Source organism: Priceomyces carsonii (assembly GCF_900007245.1).
Source record: "Priceomyces carsonii strain CBS4050 genome assembly, scaffold: Debaryomyces_carsonii_scaffold_2, whole genome shotgun sequence".
Classification (NCBI taxonomy): domain Eukaryota; kingdom Fungi; phylum Ascomycota; class Pichiomycetes; order Serinales; family Debaryomycetaceae; genus Priceomyces; species Priceomyces carsonii.
The window spans coordinates 18,582-37,585 of NW_026946675.1; the positions used below are offsets into that span (position 1 = coordinate 18,582).

The following is a 19,004-nucleotide window of genomic DNA, read 5'->3' on the forward strand; positions in this document are numbered from 1 at the left end:
CAAGAATATCTAAACACGAACAATAGATTCATAACTAACGACAACACTGGAGCACATCGGTCTGTGCCCTTAGGATACTCTTCAACTTGCGAAAATGCTGTGTTATGTACGACTCTAACTCATCATCAGCACATGGTTCATAGCTTGACAATAATATACTCGGAACAGCCTCATCAAAACTAAAAATTCTAACCGTGATATCGTAAGCTGAATTATTCTGTTAAGACTGCTTTCCTCTTACGTGCTCCTTGCTCATCAACTATGAAGCATATTATGCTTCATGCATACACTACTATTACCATATTTTTTCATTCATCCTACATATTAAAGAATCACTAGCAGATAATTAGCCTAAATACTAACACATAGTCATTGGCTGATGTTTTTAATACTCAAATCGTAACCTTTAGAAGGGGCCCTTGAATCGCTTCCTTCTTATTCAAAATACTATAGCTTCACAATGTGATGTTACTCCTATCTCACGTGACTCACACCTATTTATTATCTGCATTTGACTTGAATTTAAATGACGCCAATAATTCATTCAAAGTAGGTAACGCCGAAAGACAGTTGCGGACTTGATAGCGTATTGGAATAATTTTGGGTTCCGTAGAGTATATATTTGAGAAGGCAATAAAGAAACTTGAAAAATTTGAAGAAGTACAGTTTAAAGAAGCCTACATGACTACTCATTTGAATAAGGATTGCCTTCCTTTCACATCCCCATATTGCCATCATTTGCTTATCATGTAAAATTTATAAGAGTAGCAGGTCAAACACAAGAAATTTCAAAAAAGACAACGATGACGATGCCAATGGCATCAAGTTGCAAAATTGTGCTAATGGTATATCAAAGGTTTAATGAAAGATACCAATAGGTCCAAAAAGACAAACCATGCCAAGAGAGATAATTCTAGGTCACAGCATTCCAGGTGCGATACCTCAAGTTCCTAAACAAAATGATACTTTATTGTGGAATAACCAAAAAAGCTGACACAAATTTGACAGAAACTGATTCAACTCATCGCCTCATATTGCTTCGAAGTCAATGTATCTGAAAGGTTTTCTATACTCTTGAAGCATTGAACTTTAAAATCGGGCTGGCTGAAAAAGAATTAATCATGAAAGAGATTAGCAGAACTTAATTTATTTTTCATGTGAACGTCAACCTTCCCCGGACTTTGACAATCATATGAGGGCCCTGAATTCCTTGCTATCGGATCTTCGTGTTCTCGACCAAAGTTTTTGCTCAAAAAATCGATGCTTAGATAAGTAATTAGTACTATGATATTGCTCATCAAAATAAGGGATTGTGTGAAGGATGATATCAAGGATGATGTCGGGAACTGGAAAGAAAAGCGTGGCATGATCACGTATCTTGCGGATGTAGGACGATAGGGGGCAAATTCATTCTAAACGCAACCAAATCTAGAGCCAGTCCTCGACGAATCTTCATAATATGAGCTTTCAAGCCGCAACTACTTCCCAGATACATTTATATTTGAATATCTAAGACAAGAATGCCCGCCACTGATCGTATCATATCGTAGCATAGTGGAAGAAATCATAGTGTACTAAAAGCCGTGTGATAGAGTTGCGACTAACTGTGCCGCTTGGGACGTAGCGTGCGGCTAAGCACTTTGATGGCAAATTTCTTATTTCTACTTAAGAGATGAATCCTGGCTGAATTGTTTTAACGCTTTGATAGGGTAAATCCAAGTCTCTGCTGACTTTCTCATTGGAGATTTTTCTATGCTGTTTCAAATTCTTTTTACGGGAATGAGCGAGGAACGGATAGGTTTGAGGTTGGAGGATCCCGAACTACAGAAACGGTTTTTAACGCCATTTTTAGCGAAGAAGGTTCCACTTATCACTAAAGAGGAAGAAAGGAAATCTTTCACCGTGGATACCTCCAACATTTTTTTGAGGCTTTTCTTCTGGTGGCTCATTCCAGTATTAAATGTCGGTTACAAGAGAACTTTAGAGTCCAGCGATTTGTTCTACTTGACCGACGAACTTAAAGTAGAGGCCCTAGCTGAACGTTTTGATTATCATTTTAGCAATCAAATTGAGAGAGAGCGTTCGAGGGTTTATGAAAATGCGAAAAAAATGAAGGATTTAGAAGAGAATTTGACCAGAACTGATATAGACTTCAATCCGTCGAAATGGGCAACGTTGTTCGCAATTCTTTATACTTTTAGACGACAGTACACATGGGCATGCATTTACATGATGATCAGTCAGCTAGCTTAGACTTGTGGGCCCTTACTTACTAGGAAGTTGATTCAATTCGTTGAAAAACACGCATTGGGGCTCAATAATAATGTTGGTGATGGAATCGGCTACGCGATCGGCACGACTATTTTGTTGTTCATTTCAGGAGTGTTCTTGAACCACAGCTTCTACAGAGCCATGGTGGCTGGTATCCAAACCAAAGCAGTATTGACCAGAGTCATGTTGAGAAAATCATACAAATTGAGTGAACAGTCGAGAATCAAGTTCCCAGTCTCCAAGATAACATTAATTATGGGAGCTGATTTATCCAGAGTTGAGTTTGGTTTTCATTTTCAGCCCTTTTTGATTGCATCCCCTGTCCCAATTGGGGTATCGATTGCTATTTTGTTGGTCTATATTGGCTCGGCATCCTTGGTCGGTCTTGCTGTGTTGGTTGCATTTTTCATTTTCATGGGAGTGATTGCCGTTTCTCTCTTCACCTTGAGGAAGCAAGCTAATTTATTCACAGATTCAAGGGTCGACACAATCAAGGAGGTGCTAATTAATTTGAAGATCATTAAATTTTTCTCCTGGGAGCCTCCTTATCTTGACTATATATCCCATGCAAGAAGAAAAGAAATGAACGTTGTATACAAAATGCAGATCATTATACACGTACTCTTTTCTTTAGCTATGAATACGACATTGTTCACTTCAATGGCGTCCTTTTTAGTGTGGTACGCTGTCGGGGGTAGTAGGGATCCGTCAAAAATCTTTGCTTCGCTTTCATTATTCAATATTTTGAGCCAGGAGCTCAATATTGTTCCTATTGCTGTTGCAGCTGGATCTGACACATTTTTAGGTTTATCTAGAGTAGGGGAATTCTTAGCAGCCAGAGAAGAAGATTCCAAATTTCCTGATGACGACGAGTCAGATAATCTGGAGACAATAGAAAAGCAGAGCTTAGCTCTTGTAATGAGACTTGCCTATTTTGAGTGGGATGCTGTGAATCGCAATGACATCGAAGAAGCAAAAGTTGATGAAGGAGAAATTAAAAACAATAAGAAAGACAAAATGAATGAAAAGAGGATCCAGAAATGCCCCCCTAATGATATAAAGCAGGAAGAAGTTCAAATCTCTGATGAAAATGTTTTGAACAAAGTGATGACGAATTTCAAAACAAAGGAGACAATACAGTCCCCCGGTAACTGGTCATCGGATAATACTTCTTCCGAAGGAAACACCTTTGAAGGATTGAAGAATCTAAATCTAGATATCAAGAAAGGCGAGTTTGTTGTCATTACGGGGCTGATCGGTTCAGGAAAGTCATCTCTTTCGAGCGCAATGGCAGGCTTTATGAAACGAATTGATGGAAAGCTCATTATAAATGGATCGCTTTTATTCAGCGGTACCCCTTGGATCCAGAGCACGACGGTAAAGGAGAACATTCTATTTGGCTCCGAGTATGACAAAGAATTTTACAAAAACGTTGTATGTAGGGACTACTTTATTGAAGAAAGGTTCTCTGAAATCATATGAAAACTGTCTTTCATACTTTGAATCATATTCTTCAGGAGTATACTTTGGCTCAGAGTTGATGATATCGATTTGAAATCCATCCCCATAAGATTCCAAAATTTCATCAGCAGTAATCAGTCCAAGAGCGTCCATTTCCCTCTCACATGGAGATCTTCACTATGAACGACCCTATTCAACCTTGGTACAGTAATTACTGAGATAAGACTAGAGAAAAGCGTTAAAGAAGTCGGAAGAAGAAGAAGTGGTGGGGGGGATGATGAGGGAGTAAGTAAGTCACCCCCTTAAAATTAGGATTCCCACAAAGGAAACCAGAACAATAGAAAAAAGAAAAGCCAAAAAAAAAGCGGCGTCAAGGGAAGTGTCTAGGGAAGTGTCAAGAGTGGTGTTTAGGGCGGTGTCTAAGAAGTTCCCTTGCCACCTCTCTTGTCACCTCTCTTGATACTTCTCTTGACACCTCTCTTGACACCGTTCCCCAAGACACCAAGAATGTTAGGAGGACCAGATCACGTGCCTCTAAGTTACTGCGATATGATTGGTCAATAGATGAATACTGTATATTGTCTAAGCTCTGCATACTAAAAAATCTCTTGACACCATCTTTGACACCGGCCACGGGTTCCCAAAAGTGTTAGTGAAGGTAGCACCAAGAATGCTGAGAGAATCGAATCACGCAGATAAATAACGCAACATTATTGGTTAATAAGTCGATAAAGTCTATTAATATTGTAAAGGAGTACATTCTTGGTCGGAATTATAGGCCAAGACTAAATGAGTCTTTCTCAACGATAAAAGTTTCGAGCAATTTAATGTTTTCACTACTGTTACCAACTAAAACCTTATATTCCCCAGCTTCACTGATCCATTTATTAGCATAATCATCCCAGAAGGAGGTTGCTAGTTTTATATCGACATCGATGTTGACTGTCTTCGTTTCACCCTTTCTGATAAAGACTTTTTCAAAATTTTTCAATTCCTTCGGTGGCCTACTCACTGTAGTATTCTCTTGACGCACGTAAACTTGAATGACTTCTTTACCATCTCTTAATCCAATGTTCTCAAGTGTTACAGAAGCTATAATTTGATTTTTTGAGATCTGTTTCAATTTTAAATCGAGAAGCTTGAATTTCGTATAACTTAAGCCAAACCCAAAAGGAAAGAGAGCTTCTTGGCTAATAGCTTCATAGTATCTATAACCTACAAAAACCCCTTCTCCATAATTAACTTGACCTCTATCTGACTTGAAGTTCAAATAAGAAGGAGTATGCTGAACTTTCTTTGGGAACGTTAAGGGTAGTTTTCCACTCGGGTTCACATCGCCAAACAAAACATCTGCTAGAGCATTCCTCCCTCGTTACCGCTGAACCAATGTTGAACAAATGCAGAAATATTTTCAATGAATGGTAGATCTACAGGAGTACCAGACTGATTAACTACGATAATGTTTTTATTGGCCTTCAGAACTTCATTAACAAGGGTACAGGTGAAGCCCGGAAGCTCCATGCTTGATCTATCATAGCCTTCGCTTTCCCATTCTCTAGACAAACCAATAATAACTATCACTTTATCGTTGTTTTTTGCAATTTGAACTGCATTTTGAATTTCTTTTTCAGCATCAATCACTCTGCACCCACCAAAGGCTATCGCTCCTCCAGCATCACTTAGGGACTCTGTAGTTTGTGATAAACTTGATGTTGGGCCACTACCGAATTCAATCTTGATTGTGTACTGTTGCCCTTTTTTTAAGTACTTTTTTCCTCTCTCCTCTACTGTCCCAGTATTATAGAAAGAATCGCCCTTTTTTTGTTTTGTTTTATTATCAACTACTAGTTTGCCATCGATAAATAGCTGAGCAGTTCCAACAACAGTGAGACCAAACTCATAATAATCATCATGATTAGGAATAAAAAATCCTTCTATATCCATAAAGAAGATATTATTCTCTGGTACTTTATTATTTTTATAGTCTGGTAGTCTGAGATATGAATTAGTCAAAGACAAATGGTCTATCAATGTTCTGTTAACAACACTTGAAGGCTCAAGATATACTTTACAATCGTAACCTTGCAGCCCATCTTCCCTGGTCATTTTGATACCTAGAGGAGGTAAAAGCTTATGGGAATACGCACCTACTGTATATTGCGGTTCGTAGGGCAACTTTTCACTAAGGCCATCATACGGGGTTACAGTATAATAAGAGTTCAAGGCTGCAGACCCTCCACCGTGAGCTGATGTGTTTTTCGCATTAGGACCAATAATTGCAATTTTCTCTCTCCGTGATAAAGGCAAGATATCATTTTGATTTTTCAACAATACAATACCATCTGAACTGTAAAGCCTCAACTTTTTTGCAGTTTCTCGGGTATTATTTTTTTCGTCCTGTGGGCCCTGCTCTGTAATTTTAGATTTTTTTGTAAAATTGATTAGTTTTAAAACATTTCTTACTCTCTCGTTTAAATGATCAATGTGAATTTCATTTGACTTGACTTTAAGAAAAATTTGATGTGGTAACCTTGTTTTTGGGGGGCCGGGCATTTCAAGATCTAGACCATTCTGGATTGATAAGTTAGTGTCGTATGTCCCATACCAATCCGAAATTATCGTACCGTCCCAGCCATATTCAATTCGTAGCAAATCAATCAATAATTTTCTATTTTGCGATACGTGTATTCCATTAACCTTGGAGTATGACGTCATTATAACAGCTGGATTAGAATACTTTATAGCTAACATGAAAGGTTTTAGATAAATTTCTCTCAAAGCGCGCTCGCTGATGTTAATGTTAATGGCGATTCTTTCATCCTCGATTTCATTACAAACATAATGTTTAATGCAAGCTCCAATGTCTTCGCTTTGAATACCGCTGATGACAGCAGCGGCTTCCAATCCAGATAGGACTGGATCCTCAGAATAGGACTCATAGCCTCTACCTCCGAGAGGAGATCTCTGAATATTCACCGTAGGGCCTAGGATAACATGTGCACTTTTATGCTTTGCTTCAACTGCCATTAGCTTACCAGCATCATACAATAGTGCTTTATCCCACGTAGCCCCCAAAGCTGTCCCACAAGGAAAGCAGGCGGATGCAATTCCTGGAAAATATGACGTACCCCTAACTCCATTTGGACCATCAGAAAACCTAATCGAAGGAATATTTAGACTCGGAAGAGGAACAGTATGCCATCTGTCTATGCCTCCTATCAATTGAGCTTTTTCCAAAATTGTTAATTTGTCAATTAAAGCTTCGATATCTAGTAGACTGACCATTGGAGACTAAAAAAGCTATATTCTACCTGTTACGAGTGCACAGATTGAAGAATAAAAAATTTTTTTTTTCTGAGTTTCTGTTGTCAGGCCTGAAATACGGATTGTCAGTTCTTTTATGTGGAGATTTAACGTTTCTGCATGTTTTAACGTTAACTTTATCTTTGTTAGGAGAAACTATAAAGGAGCTGTGGCTTTTATCATCAAAAAATCTCCAATAATGGATGTACGTGTTATTATGGTGTTTTCAAAAACCGAATGCGGCTGGATTGTCCTTTTAGGAGACAGATCTAACGAATTTGCATGTATAACATTAAAATGTTCTTCGTATTATCGGAACGTTGAAAATTGTGGTTCTTGGCACCAGCAAATATATAATAGCGTACATGCGTATTAGTGTGGCGGCATTTCTAAGAGTTAGTGATCTAAGGGAGTAACAAAAATCTAATTAGAGTTTTATAATTGTAGCTCATGAATTTCAAAGAGGGAGAAATTTTTCTTTTTGAATCCTTTTGCTTTGCTGTCAATCTGGTTCTCATTATAATCTGCGAAAATTGAGCGAAGTATTCGTATTCGAATAAATAATGCGCGGCTTTCGAAATAGATCTAATGCATTATTATTTCACTATTATAGCTTAAAATTAAACGAACAATATACAATGGTGGTGTATTGACTGCTCTAATAGTTTGAAATCAACTGTGGCGTTATGAAATGTATTAATTGTGGATTTTTACCTGAACGGTAACACATAATTATTTTTCAAATAACTTGAGCAGTACTAGTAAAAGAATTTATACAAATAGGGTCTCTTCTAGCTTCTTTTTATCAAATAAAAATCATCCTACTGTGAAAGCGAAATGGTTAGTTTAAAGGAGAAGTTGGCTGATTATTCCTTCGAGGAAGATCAAATTAAAGGCTATGATGAAACATTGCATGCCGCCAGAGATAAGTTTGGCTATGCGTATGAGAAAAAATTACTTAGAAGAATTGATCTTAGATTAATGCCTTTGTTGATATTACTCTATTTATGCAAAAATTTGGATGTTAATAATGCTGGTTTTGTCAAGACTATGAATGTAGGTGCTAGCACAAACATTTTAAGTGAACTTAACATGTCAGTCAACGATTGGGCATGGGTAAGTACTATCTATACCATTCCATTTATTCTATTCGAGATCCCTTCGACGTTGATTCTCAAAAAGTCAACACCACGTATCCATCAATTTAGAATCGCATTTTTATGGGGATCCTCATTGGCATGTCATGCTGCTGTTAAAAATAAAGCAGGATTATTGTCCTTAAGGTTTCTTCTAGGAATGTTTGAAGCAGGTATGTTTCCAGGTGCGTTGTGCCAACTCACATATTGGTATAGACCGGACGAAATTACTGTTAGAATGGCATTTTTAGGCGTATTGGGTCAGTTTTCTAGCATTTTAACTGCATTTATAACTTATGGATTTCAATTTGCTGACACAAAAGCTGGACTTAGTGGTTGGCAATGGGTTTTTCTAATAGAAGGCCTAGTCACTATTTTATGCTCTTTTCTTTTACTAATATTCTTGCCTAATTTTCCTAGTGATGCCAAATTCTTAACACAAGAAGAAAGAGAATTTATAATGGCCAGACTACCGATAAATTCGCCCAGGGCAAGTGACATGGATTTTAGTAGAAAAGATATTGAGCGAGCACTAAAAAGGCCCTTGACATACAGCTTCACGTGTCTTAAGATGTTCCAAAATTTGGGTGGATATGGTTTATCATTTTGGTTGCCAACAATAGTTCAAAGTTTTGGATTCACAACAACAAATCAGGCTCAATTAATATCAATACCACCGGCAGCCTTAGCTATTATTTCTGGAATCTTTTTTTCTTGGATTTCGGATAGAGGTTATATACCAAAGCCTTATATTGTTCTTCTTTCTTTATCACTTGCTATTCCGTCGTTTATTTGTCTAACTGTGATTACCAATAAAGCTGCTCTCTATGCCTTCATCTGTGTTGCCACGATGGTATCATCAGCTGATGGCTCCGTCTTAACTTCTTGGTTGCAACAATCTTTAATTGGCTCAACAGAGGTTATGTTTTCTTTTGCTTTCTCGAATGCATGGGCACAAATTGGTGGAATAATTGGGCCTCAACTTTTCAGAAGTGAATATGCGCCTAGATATACTCTACCATATGGAATTTCATTGATGTTTCTTGGTTTAGCACTTGTCTCTTTAGTAGTAACCTGGTATTTGACGATCGACGTTGAAAAGCAAACGAGAAGAATTAAGAAATTGCGGCTTTTAGAAACTTCAAAAGGCGATGATGGGGAGATCATTTATGAAGATGTTACAGTCACCTCTAGATGATCTTTCTTTTCAAGGTATACATGTTTAATGCTCTTTCAGAAGTTTTATATTGTTTCGGTTAAATCTAATAAGGTCTATGCCCCACTTCAATACTGGCCTGCTACAAGGAAATTACTTGAAAATAAAATCAAGAGATTTTATAACTAAAAAGAGTATAACTAAAAAGAGTTGGAATGACTCTTGAGTTTTCGATCGATGAAATTTTTGAATATTCAGGCAACCGTTGAGACTGAAATAACTAGCTCCATATATTGCATTTTTTTTTCTGCTCTAATTGCATTCGTATGTAACTCTAAATCTACTGATGAAAGCGCCTCTGGATCCAATGATGTGGTAATAATGAAAGCTAAACTCAACCCTTAGAGTCCTAAATATGACAAATATTTGGGAAAGGGTGCTTCTCGCTTTTACTAATTTAAGAAAATAATGAATATCTATAATCGAATTACTTTCTTTCAACAATCTGGGGTTAATTCGAAAGCTTATATTCAAAATTCAGTAAACATTTTAAGTTTTAGGTCTATAGAGACCCACGCATCATTTATCAGAGCCGGAAGTTTTAAAGATCGTAAAGTGAAACATTTGTCTCTAAATATTTTTCAGTCACTGCAAAAATCGAAATTGTATTACAATACACAGTAATAAATTAAAAATACCATTATATCTAGTAACAGGAACTACGGGAAGAATTGAATTTTCACTAGTTAAAAAACTATCTTCAAGTGGCTTAAATTTTGTCTTAGTTAACACTTTCTTAATGCAAGGGAACCCTCTCGCTACAAATGATTGAATGCTTGGCTGGTATTTTATTCATAAGAATGAATGACTCAACCCAGCTTTATAAGAGTCAACATAAGGATGATTATCTATAGCATTGTCCTCCTATTTAAAGCCACTCTCTAAATGGGACTCCAGAACAGTAGTCTTGCATTTATTATTACCCATAGCGCAGGTGGCAGTGTTACATATCCCGGCAGCGTATTCTCAGGTCTTCCCTATGGGTATTATCCGAGAAGCCTCAACGCATTCTGATCCACCTTTTGCACCATTTATTTAATCATTTATGTACATTCCTGCAACATTAACCACTATCACCGACACAATATTACCGATAGCAGTACCCAATTCATGTGTCCCATATTTGACTATTACGTGTAGTTTATCGTCAGTTCCACTTTCAAGCTTTGGTGCTTTGCGTGCTTTACTATGTCATTGTGAACTAGGCGCGCATTCGCAAAATAGTAAGTGAAGTTATCCGGTATAACACCAGCATGGGTATTAATAGCCTCATTTACACCGCTGGATAATTGTTGCTTGATCATTGGACGATGTCTCCACAGTATAAACTATACTTTCATTTTTTGGATTAATGAATTCCCCAATCACCACTTGATCATCAGGCATCACTGATAAGGATCTATAATATGCTGGTTTTCCGTTAAAGCATAACAACCAATTAGTATCATTAAACCATACTGAAACCATCGCAAAGAAGGATATAGCAGTAAATAGAGCGAGAACATATATCTTTGATTTCATCATTAGAGTATTTGATTGTTCGATGAGTTTTTGGTGGCACTTGCTTTGTTAAATATTTGTTACATATTTCGCGACCGGTTGGAGTGGATGGATATTGCTTTGTGCCACCTCTTTAGACACCCTCCCCAGACACCAAGAATGTTAGGAGAGTCAGATCACGTGCTCAAAATATATTGTTATATTATTGGTCAATGAACTAATACTGTATATTAAACAAGTTCTGCATACTAAAAAATCTCTTGCACCTCTCTTGACACCGTCCATGCCACCAAGCCACCGGTTCCCAAAAATGTTAGCGAAGGTAACACCACCACCACCGGTCCTGAAATGGGTTCGCAAAAATAACACTTTCTCAAAAGAAAAGACAAAAGAGCACTTTGAATGCCCAAAAGTGATGGTAAAGATTTTCGGACAGGCAAACATCACGAAATGCCCTCATTTGGATTGTAGCTCATTCAAAGAGAGCTCTTCAACATCTAGCATATCAATTACATTGGCATTATGCGAATCACATAGTCCTTCTGGGCATGTTCAAGATACTTTCGGCCTTATACAGATCCAATAACATTGTTACAATCACTTTCTGTAGGAAATTATACATAGATGCACTGATATGGGGCTCAACTTTAATATAGATTGCCCATATCTGCTATTTTTAAATAATAGGCCCCATTTTCTCTTTACAGTTGTACCTTTCTCGGCTCAACCTTTTCTAATCGAGATTCATACAGCAATAATGGCCTGCGGCATCAATTCTTCTCCTGTGATGAGAATATACCTTCGTCGAAAAGAGAGCGACAGCCAAAATCCGAAGAATAACTAATTGGGAAACGAGCTCAATAAGCCAAAATAAACTTGAAAACGCACTTTTGAGATGAAAAATCGCTTTCATTCCCTTATGAATGCATGTTATAAATGATGGTAAAAAATATAGCTACGAAACAATTGAGAACTTTATTTCAGTTTCAATAAGCATGTTATCCATGTTTCAAGTCGGACAACTGTTCACCTCCGAGCTGTTATTTCCGTGCCACGCTTTTCATCAATTGGGTCAGCGGGATCCTATGAGCTCCAATTAAAGCCGCAGGCCGTTTCGGTGATCGACTGAGATGCCCTCCTTAGCTAGAATCAAGTTTTTCCTTTACTACTTAGAAGGATTCGATGTATTAGATCTAGAAAGCCTTACCTATGCTTATGTACCCAGCATACACATTTGTCTATCTATCGGAATGCTTCTTTTCGCAACGGATGAAGTGAAATCCTCAACAGGGAAGTTTCAACCTTGCTCATCCAAAGAAAATGCCACTAACTCAATAGTGTTAGTATTTTTTTTTACTCTTAGTATGGAAGAATTTCAAATTCAATAAAGCGTCGAGTTCCACCAACAGATTGCAGCCTGTAGGGAGGACATGATCTTGTTGACAACACGATTTTTATCAGTCAATTATGACACATTCTCTAGATCTTTTATCTATTTGATCATCAAAAGACTTTAACAATTGGCAAACATCTCGGCTCTCCACTCTCTCGCAAGTCCCTTAAGATATGCATTGGTGGATCTGATGGTAAAAACAAATAAAGGATTCCGCATCTTTTCTCCGTGTATCCCTGACGACTGCATTAGGTGTCTCGCGCTGACAAAATCATTCCGCATCTTTTTTCCGTGTTTTAGTAAAAATAGTATTTGATACTGATTTTAAAATATTCAGGGCTAAAATCTTGGAATGTATTTAAGTACAACCTTCTATCAATATATGAGACCTATTTTAAAAGAATAAGAATTTAAATTAAGTATGGCCCCGAAAATCCTATTAATTGTTGGAAGTGCAAGAAAGTTGAGACTAAGTCCCTCTATCGCGAACTTAGTGGCAGCAACTGCAAAAGAAATATTTGGCGAAAACAACCTCGAAATTATTGATGTCAAGAACTTGAAAATCCCCTTTGATGCTGAAGAGGGGATTCCTAAACTTGGTGGCTATACAAATGAGCAGGTAATCTCATGGAGCAATAAGGTTAAGCTGGCTGATGGCTTCATTGTAGTCTCACCTGAATACAATTATGGCTATCCTGGGGCATTGAAGCACGCCTTTGACGTCTTGTACAAAGAATTTACACAAAAGCCGGCAACAATTGTGACATTTGGCGGACATGGGGGCTCAAGCAGCAATGAGCAACTCCATAAAGTGCTTGGGGATGGATTTGGCATGCATCTTACCAAGACAAGCCCTAAGATCGCTTTGACGAGAGAGATGGTCCTTTCTCATGAAATCAACGAAAAAGAATTAACCGAAGCTAATGGGCTGCAAATTAAGGAATCGATTGAGCAGTTACAGAACCTTTTAAAAAAATAAATATTTTGAGGGCAATATTATCTGATTGGATTATCAATTAGAACTACAAAGAGCTCATTTAGAAAGCTAAAAATGCCAGCCTTTGCTATCAACAAACCTGATCACCAGACCACTCTCAATAAATTTTATTTTTGAAAAGCTTTTGTATATAGACCACCACCATCTCTATAGCCACCAAGTATATATGAGCCGACCCTAATAAAAATCAATATCTAAGACACTGAATATCCATTCCCTTTTTATTTCATCGTTTAAGTTGAATAAAGTTTTTAATTAGGTCAAAGATATCAAAACAAAATGGAATACTAGATTACATTTTATCTGTTTTGCATTAGATCGTATAGGAAATAGTACAGATTTTGAAAAGAAAACCTGCTCTGGTCCACCTTGAAGAAAAACTTCAGTTAAACTACCATGTGTATTGTTTATGTTCATTCAACTACTTCATTATAAAAAAGGAGTTCGATATGGATAATACTATAGTGAGGGCTAATCTTGCTAAGATGTTATTTTGCTTCTTGAAGTGGACATGCACGGAGTATTGTATTACCTCATGTTCTTAAGAATGTCTCGTTTTACATAAATATTGTTGATATCAATAACACAACAGTGAGAGTCAAAAAGGTGAACTTCGTATTTAATGTTAATAAGGTCAGAACATAATATGAAAAGACATGCAAGATCAAAAATATCTTACCTCTTGAGATATCGCTCACAGAATTTTTGCCGCCATAGAATCCCAACCATCCTGAAACAACAGAGAATTCAACGCCATAGCAGCATACACTTCTATCATTGTTAGTTATTAATTATTTTAAAACTAAAGAGAAACTATATACTCTTTACCATGGTTTTAAAAAAGTCAGCGATAATATACACCATGCTATCATTTTATAAACTTCAGTTCCGCTAATTTCCTACCAAGGAAAATACCATTATATTGCACGAAAAGAAGTTATTCTGAGTTTAGGTATAGAAAATAGCCGCAAGCTCTTTAAGCAAACTCATAGTGCAGAAGTGCCTTACTATACATTAAGCCTTTAACTTCAGTGGATACCCCTTGATCTTAGAAAGGTCATCATCAGTCAATCCCACTAATTCAGTAAAGTTCTTTTTTATCCTTTCATTCTTAGATCTTGAAGGAATTGGAATGATTTTTGTTACATTGTTGATTCCTTCGTATTGCTTTCGCTCAGATATTGCAAGTATCCACGACAAAGCTAATGACTCTAAAGACGTTTTCTTTACATCATGGGCAAACTCATATAGGTGTTTAACTAATTTCATATTCTGAGATACATTCTCTTTAATTTACCCAAGAGCCTTCTGAAATCGTTTTTAGCCATTTCTTTAAAGAAATCTTCTCCTTTTTCGGCAGCTGAATCAGTCAAATATCCTCTACAAAGTGGAGAATAAGCAATAACTGGGATACCAAGCTCGGAAGCAGGCACCAAATCCCCGTTAAAAATCAAATCTTGACACATTAGTGATATCTCCAACTCTATAAATATAGGGAAAACCCCAACAGCCTTTCTGATAGATTCAGCAACAACTTCGAAATAGAAACACGGTCGATTTTGCCTGCCTTGACGTATGCTGTAACACACCCAATAGTCTCCTCATATGGAACTTTTGGATCGACCCTACAAGGTTCGAAGATAATTTTGGGTCTCAAAGAAAGATCTTTAGGAAAATGAGATATGATATTTTCAATTGAACGAGAGACTTCCTCCTTGGAGCTGCTTATGGTGAAAGCAGTAAGATCCAAACTTCCTTTGATACTAATAACTAGACTACGATTAAACTCTGGCATATTAGCATCAACAAATTTTTTCAAGAGCTTCAAATTAGCGTCCTCAGCCCCATAAAATTCACCTCCATTTATAAACCTAAAGTAAAAATCAAGATTCGAAGTTACATAGTTGAGAGTTTCAAGCAATTGTTCGGTTGGTCGCGGATTCGGTGTCAGTGTCATACTCATAGTTCCGAACTTTAACAGTGTAAAAATCTAGATTCATATTGAATGACCTTAGGAGATTTTTCGCTCTATGAAAAGTGAAAAAGGAGTTGCACCTTACATATTCAAAGTTTTTTATATTTGCCACAAATTCTCTCACTGGATGGTAATACTTATATCTTATCTCCGTTAGCGTGGATACATTCGAATTTCATGCCCTGTTCTCGCGTATATGTGAGACGGAAAAGACTTGTCGGAAGTACCCAAAAGAGCAACAACTTGCTCTTGTTGCAAAATGTATTTTCAATCAAACACATAGTGTAAAGGGGCCCTCTAGAGTAGAAAGTGCGTTTTAAACATCTTGAGTGTGAATTGAGGCATAGATGGTACATGAAACCGTTTTTATTTCAGGTGGCAATTGGGTATCGGACTCCACCATTATAGCATTATAAGATGATACTTTCTCCTTGATAATTATCGGTTTGAAATCCTATAAAAATTATTTAATACTTTTCTATATTGGGCGTGATCTCATTTCGAGGTCCAAGAATAAGAGTCTAGTTTGAGCCTTCACCAATTGATTTCGAGAAGACGACTGAGTTATCGTTTAATGAAAATGATGACAGAATCTAAAGTAGTGGGTGTGGGTGTGTCGCAGGGAGGTTACTATTTAAACCTTACTCATCTCTTGTTCTTCAAGGAAAGTCAACTAGCTTTTAGCCACCAATTCTGTAAAATAGTCCAATAAACTGTTGCGAATCTTTTGGCCATACGCTATTGTTCGTGAACTACGGTAAACCGTCTTTAAATCATCTAAGTACTTCACATGTTACCTCTTCTCTTGCGTTTCTCTTGTTCAAATTTAGTAATTTGAATTTAGCAAAGAGTTTATAAAGAGATTACAACTAACAATCTTTCATCGCTATTGTTAGGGCTTTATAACCTTTAATACATTTTCAAAAGCGAGTTATTGATGATTGAGATAATTACAGAGTATTATGAACTGAAGATTGTTTTTGAAAGATTTCTTCAAATTATAATGGAAAAAGAAGTAATACAGTTACTAATTCCTCTACCGGCAAGCAAAGGTAACTATAAGAAACAGAGATGAACACATGAGTCGAGCGGATGAAAAAGACATCAATTGTATAAAATTGATGGTGTTCTTGGTTATATGCGAAAATCTCTCTCCGAAACTTGGATAAATCGTTTGATCATTTTGAATCCGATAGATAGAAAGTTATTTCAAATTTAGGTTAAGTCTTGCAAAATCCGAAACAATTAAACATTGCATTTTAGCGAAAGAGATATTCCGGAAAATTTCGACATTAGAAAGAAGGAAATACAATCCATCAGCAATAAAAACATCATAAAAATTGGCATAATTGTCCTAACTAATAGGCTAGTAGTTCTCATTAATGTCAGATAAGAGGTCAAGTCCAGTTGGAGCCCATCCCAAAAGATTTTTGGTTTTTTCGCTCGATACGTCGGCGTTTACCTGAAAAAAGGTTCCAAGGAATCCCAATTTTTCTGTCGCCTGATTTGAGCTAATTGAGCCAACAGGGACACTTGCAGCTTTTGAAATTGCCATTGCAATTTTCTTGGTTGAGACCACTTCTGCTGCAGCATGAAGTGTGGACCCTGCAGGCGCCTTTTCTGCAGCCAACCTGTAAAGCACTGCAGCATCATCACGATGTACTGCTGGCCACACATTATCGCCATCACCAACATAATAAGACTTGCTATTATTCTTTGCGTTGTCCAATAAACGAGGGATAAAAGCATGATCACCCTTACCATGAACTGTAGGAGCTAACCTCACAGACACAACTCGCACTCCCTTGTCGATGTAGGACAACGCGAGCCGTTCTGTAAGCTTACGAATCAGAGAGGCACCATCCTCATATGCTATTTTGGTGGACTCATCAGCGACCTCTCCATTTTTAGTAGGAAATGAAAGGAGACCGCCCGTGTTGGCAAAGAACTTATCAGTGCCCTCTAGAATCTCAAGCATAGCCTTTACAGCTCTTCGGTCTATTTCCATAGAATTTTGATAGTTTGCAAAATCATGGATGAAGCCAAGATGAACTACTCCCTCCGATTCCTTTGAACCTTCTCTTAATACATCAAGATCTTCCAAGTCTCCGCGAATAACTTCTGCTCCAGCAGCTTCGAGTGCTACAGCTGAATCGTCCGATCTGGCAAGTCCAAGTATTTGATGTCCATTGGCAACAGCTTCCTTTACAAAACCAGTCCCGATAAAACCTGTGCCACCTGTAACGAAGAGCTTCATTTTAACTGATTAAAATGGATGCTCCAAGTGATGATTCAATTAGATTTTCTCTATTACCTTTTATACTTCGCAGAATATCTTGTTGAAATAAAACGGAACTAGAAAATTGGGAGTTCGGAGTTAGGAATTAGATGCTGGGCAGCGAAAGCTAAAGCCGTCGGAATTAATATATTTGTAGGCACATTTGTAGGTTTATTTGTAATACCTTTGTCTTTTCCACACGAGAAGGTTACCAATCTAAAAGAAAGCATTCTTGCAATCCCGAATAATTGGCAGAGCTGGTAATTCAATTTTTGACGAAAAAGACTGAAGTTTACTAGTTGGTAATATATTTTGAAAAGATGATGTCCTATATATACAGAAATGATTGACGTTTGTGTATACTTCACAAGCTACGTTAAGGCTTGTTCATAGATTCATTAAACGACATAGGTCGCTTTACCTGTTGGTTTTAAGATATGCATATAAGTCCTGGAGACATTCCAAAAGGAAATAAAAATGAATTTCATTGTGGCTGCAAAAGCTAGTATCATTAAGATATACATGAATTGAGAGGCTGAAAGGAGGTTTTCCTATTTTGTATAAGGGAAATAGCATTATATAAGTGTTGCGTGCAAAAGTCAAATTATCATAATTATTACCTATTGTCCAAAATATGCCTTGCTGAGCGTATAGGGTGTAGCCAATTGACATATAGGAATAGTATGTATTTTTCAATATGGAGTTTAATATTCCTGCATAATAAAATTACTCATTTAGAGATCTTTTACCAGCTTCGGAGGCATTCATTGTGGTTTTTCTTCCTCATCAGCATCATCTCCTGCCTTAGAATTATCATTAAACACAGAAAAGTCAAGTTCTTCCTCATCTGTGTTATAATTGCTTGAAAATAAAAGTTCTATCAAAAAATCCATTACTTCGGTGGAATGATTGTCGACAGGCATCTTAGCCATTGCACAGCTATTTTCATGCTTTCTTGAAGACTTAAGCTATTCTTTCACCTTTAAATTTTTTTTCTTAAAGTCAAGGCATGGGTTGAGTACCCCAATTTATAATTATAGTGAGATTCCATATATAATGAAGCACTTGGTCTGCACATTGCATTCTTTTGAGATAATGAAAAAGATAATATGGCCTGAGATAATATGGCTCCTAAGATGTGTTGACTGTAATGACAGTAATTACATAAAGGCTAATACTTTATTCAATGAATACTTCCTTTGGAGGGATTAATGCAGCAACATCGGTTGAACCCAAAGAAAAAGAAAAATTACTGCTTAAAGTACAGTCTGCAGAAGAGCACAGGATCTTTGGGCACTGCATGTCCTTGAAATGTAACTTGGGAGCATCTAATATTACTGTGAGTGCGTTTATGATTTTAATCGAGAGGACCATCAATCTATCACTATTCTCCTATATACCGATTGTTCAAGAAAATGTGGATGAATCATAAAGGAATTAAGATACATTCCATTGAGTGTTAGTTCCTCGTGTC

At 37.1% G+C, this 19,004-nt stretch overlaps 10 protein-coding genes across 10 annotated transcripts; 6 read left to right on the forward strand and 4 right to left on the reverse strand.

Moving 5' to 3' along the window:
* Positions 1 to 1,752: 1,752 nt before the first annotated feature.
* On the forward strand, positions 1,753 to 2,253 carry PRCAT00001454001 (uncharacterized protein; the record flags this gene model as incomplete). The annotated part of the gene is made up of 1 exon (XM_062951241.1): positions 1,753 to 2,253. The coding sequence occupies one exon, from the start codon at positions 1,753 to 1,755 to the stop codon at positions 2,251 to 2,253; it is 501 nt and encodes a 166-aa protein (XP_062808263.1).
* A 159-nt stretch (positions 2,254 to 2,412) lies between these two features.
* PRCAT00001455001 (uncharacterized protein) lies at positions 2,413 to 3,753 on the forward strand (the record flags this gene model as incomplete). Its single annotated transcript, XM_062951242.1, has 1 exon — positions 2,413 to 3,753. The coding sequence occupies one exon, from the start codon at positions 2,413 to 2,415 to the stop codon at positions 3,751 to 3,753; it is 1,341 nt and encodes a 446-aa protein (XP_062808264.1).
* A 751-nt stretch (positions 3,754 to 4,504) lies between these two features.
* Positions 4,505 to 7,017, reverse strand: PRCAT00001456001 (beta-glucosidase; the record flags this gene model as incomplete). Its single annotated transcript, XM_062951243.1, is given in 2 exon segments — positions 4,505 to 5,100; positions 5,109 to 7,017. Coding segments are annotated over 2 exon segments (2,505 nt in total).
* An 855-nt stretch (positions 7,018 to 7,872) lies between these two features.
* On the forward strand, positions 7,873 to 9,369 carry PRCAT00001457001 (uncharacterized protein; the record flags this gene model as incomplete). Its single annotated transcript, XM_062951245.1, has 1 exon — positions 7,873 to 9,369. One exon carries the CDS (start codon positions 7,873 to 7,875, stop codon positions 9,367 to 9,369), a length of 1,497 nt encoding a protein of 498 aa, XP_062808266.1.
* A 1,801-nt stretch (positions 9,370 to 11,170) lies between these two features.
* On the forward strand, positions 11,171 to 11,473 carry PRCAT00001458001 (uncharacterized protein; the record flags this gene model as incomplete). Its single annotated transcript, XM_062951246.1, has 1 exon — positions 11,171 to 11,473. The coding sequence occupies one exon, from the start codon at positions 11,171 to 11,173 to the stop codon at positions 11,471 to 11,473; it is 303 nt and encodes a 100-aa protein (XP_062808267.1).
* A 1,228-nt stretch (positions 11,474 to 12,701) lies between these two features.
* PRCAT00001459001 (NADPH-dependent FMN reductase) lies at positions 12,702 to 13,259 on the forward strand (the record flags this gene model as incomplete). The annotated part of the gene is made up of 1 exon (XM_062951247.1): positions 12,702 to 13,259. The coding sequence occupies one exon, from the start codon at positions 12,702 to 12,704 to the stop codon at positions 13,257 to 13,259; it is 558 nt and encodes a 185-aa protein (XP_062808268.1).
* A 1,032-nt stretch (positions 13,260 to 14,291) lies between these two features.
* On the reverse strand, positions 14,292 to 14,546 carry PRCAT00001460001 (uncharacterized protein; the record flags this gene model as incomplete). Its single annotated transcript, XM_062951248.1, has 1 exon — positions 14,292 to 14,546. The coding sequence occupies one exon, from the start codon at positions 14,544 to 14,546 to the stop codon at positions 14,292 to 14,294; it is 255 nt and encodes an 84-aa protein (XP_062808269.1).
* A 214-nt stretch (positions 14,547 to 14,760) lies between these two features.
* PRCAT00001461001 (uncharacterized protein) lies at positions 14,761 to 15,240 on the reverse strand (the record flags this gene model as incomplete). Its single annotated transcript, XM_062951249.1, has 1 exon — positions 14,761 to 15,240. One exon carries the CDS (start codon positions 15,238 to 15,240, stop codon positions 14,761 to 14,763), a length of 480 nt encoding a protein of 159 aa, XP_062808270.1.
* A 1,378-nt stretch (positions 15,241 to 16,618) lies between these two features.
* PRCAT00001462001 (SDR family oxidoreductase) lies at positions 16,619 to 17,509 on the reverse strand (the record flags this gene model as incomplete). The annotated part of the gene is made up of 1 exon (XM_062951250.1): positions 16,619 to 17,509. One exon carries the CDS (start codon positions 17,507 to 17,509, stop codon positions 16,619 to 16,621), a length of 891 nt encoding a protein of 296 aa, XP_062808271.1.
* A 1,207-nt stretch (positions 17,510 to 18,716) lies between these two features.
* Positions 18,717 to 18,962, forward strand: PRCAT00001463001 (uncharacterized protein; the record flags this gene model as incomplete). The annotated part of the gene is made up of 1 exon (XM_062951251.1): positions 18,717 to 18,962. The coding sequence occupies one exon, from the start codon at positions 18,717 to 18,719 to the stop codon at positions 18,960 to 18,962; it is 246 nt and encodes an 81-aa protein (XP_062808272.1).
* Positions 18,963 to 19,004: the final 42 nt, after the last annotated feature.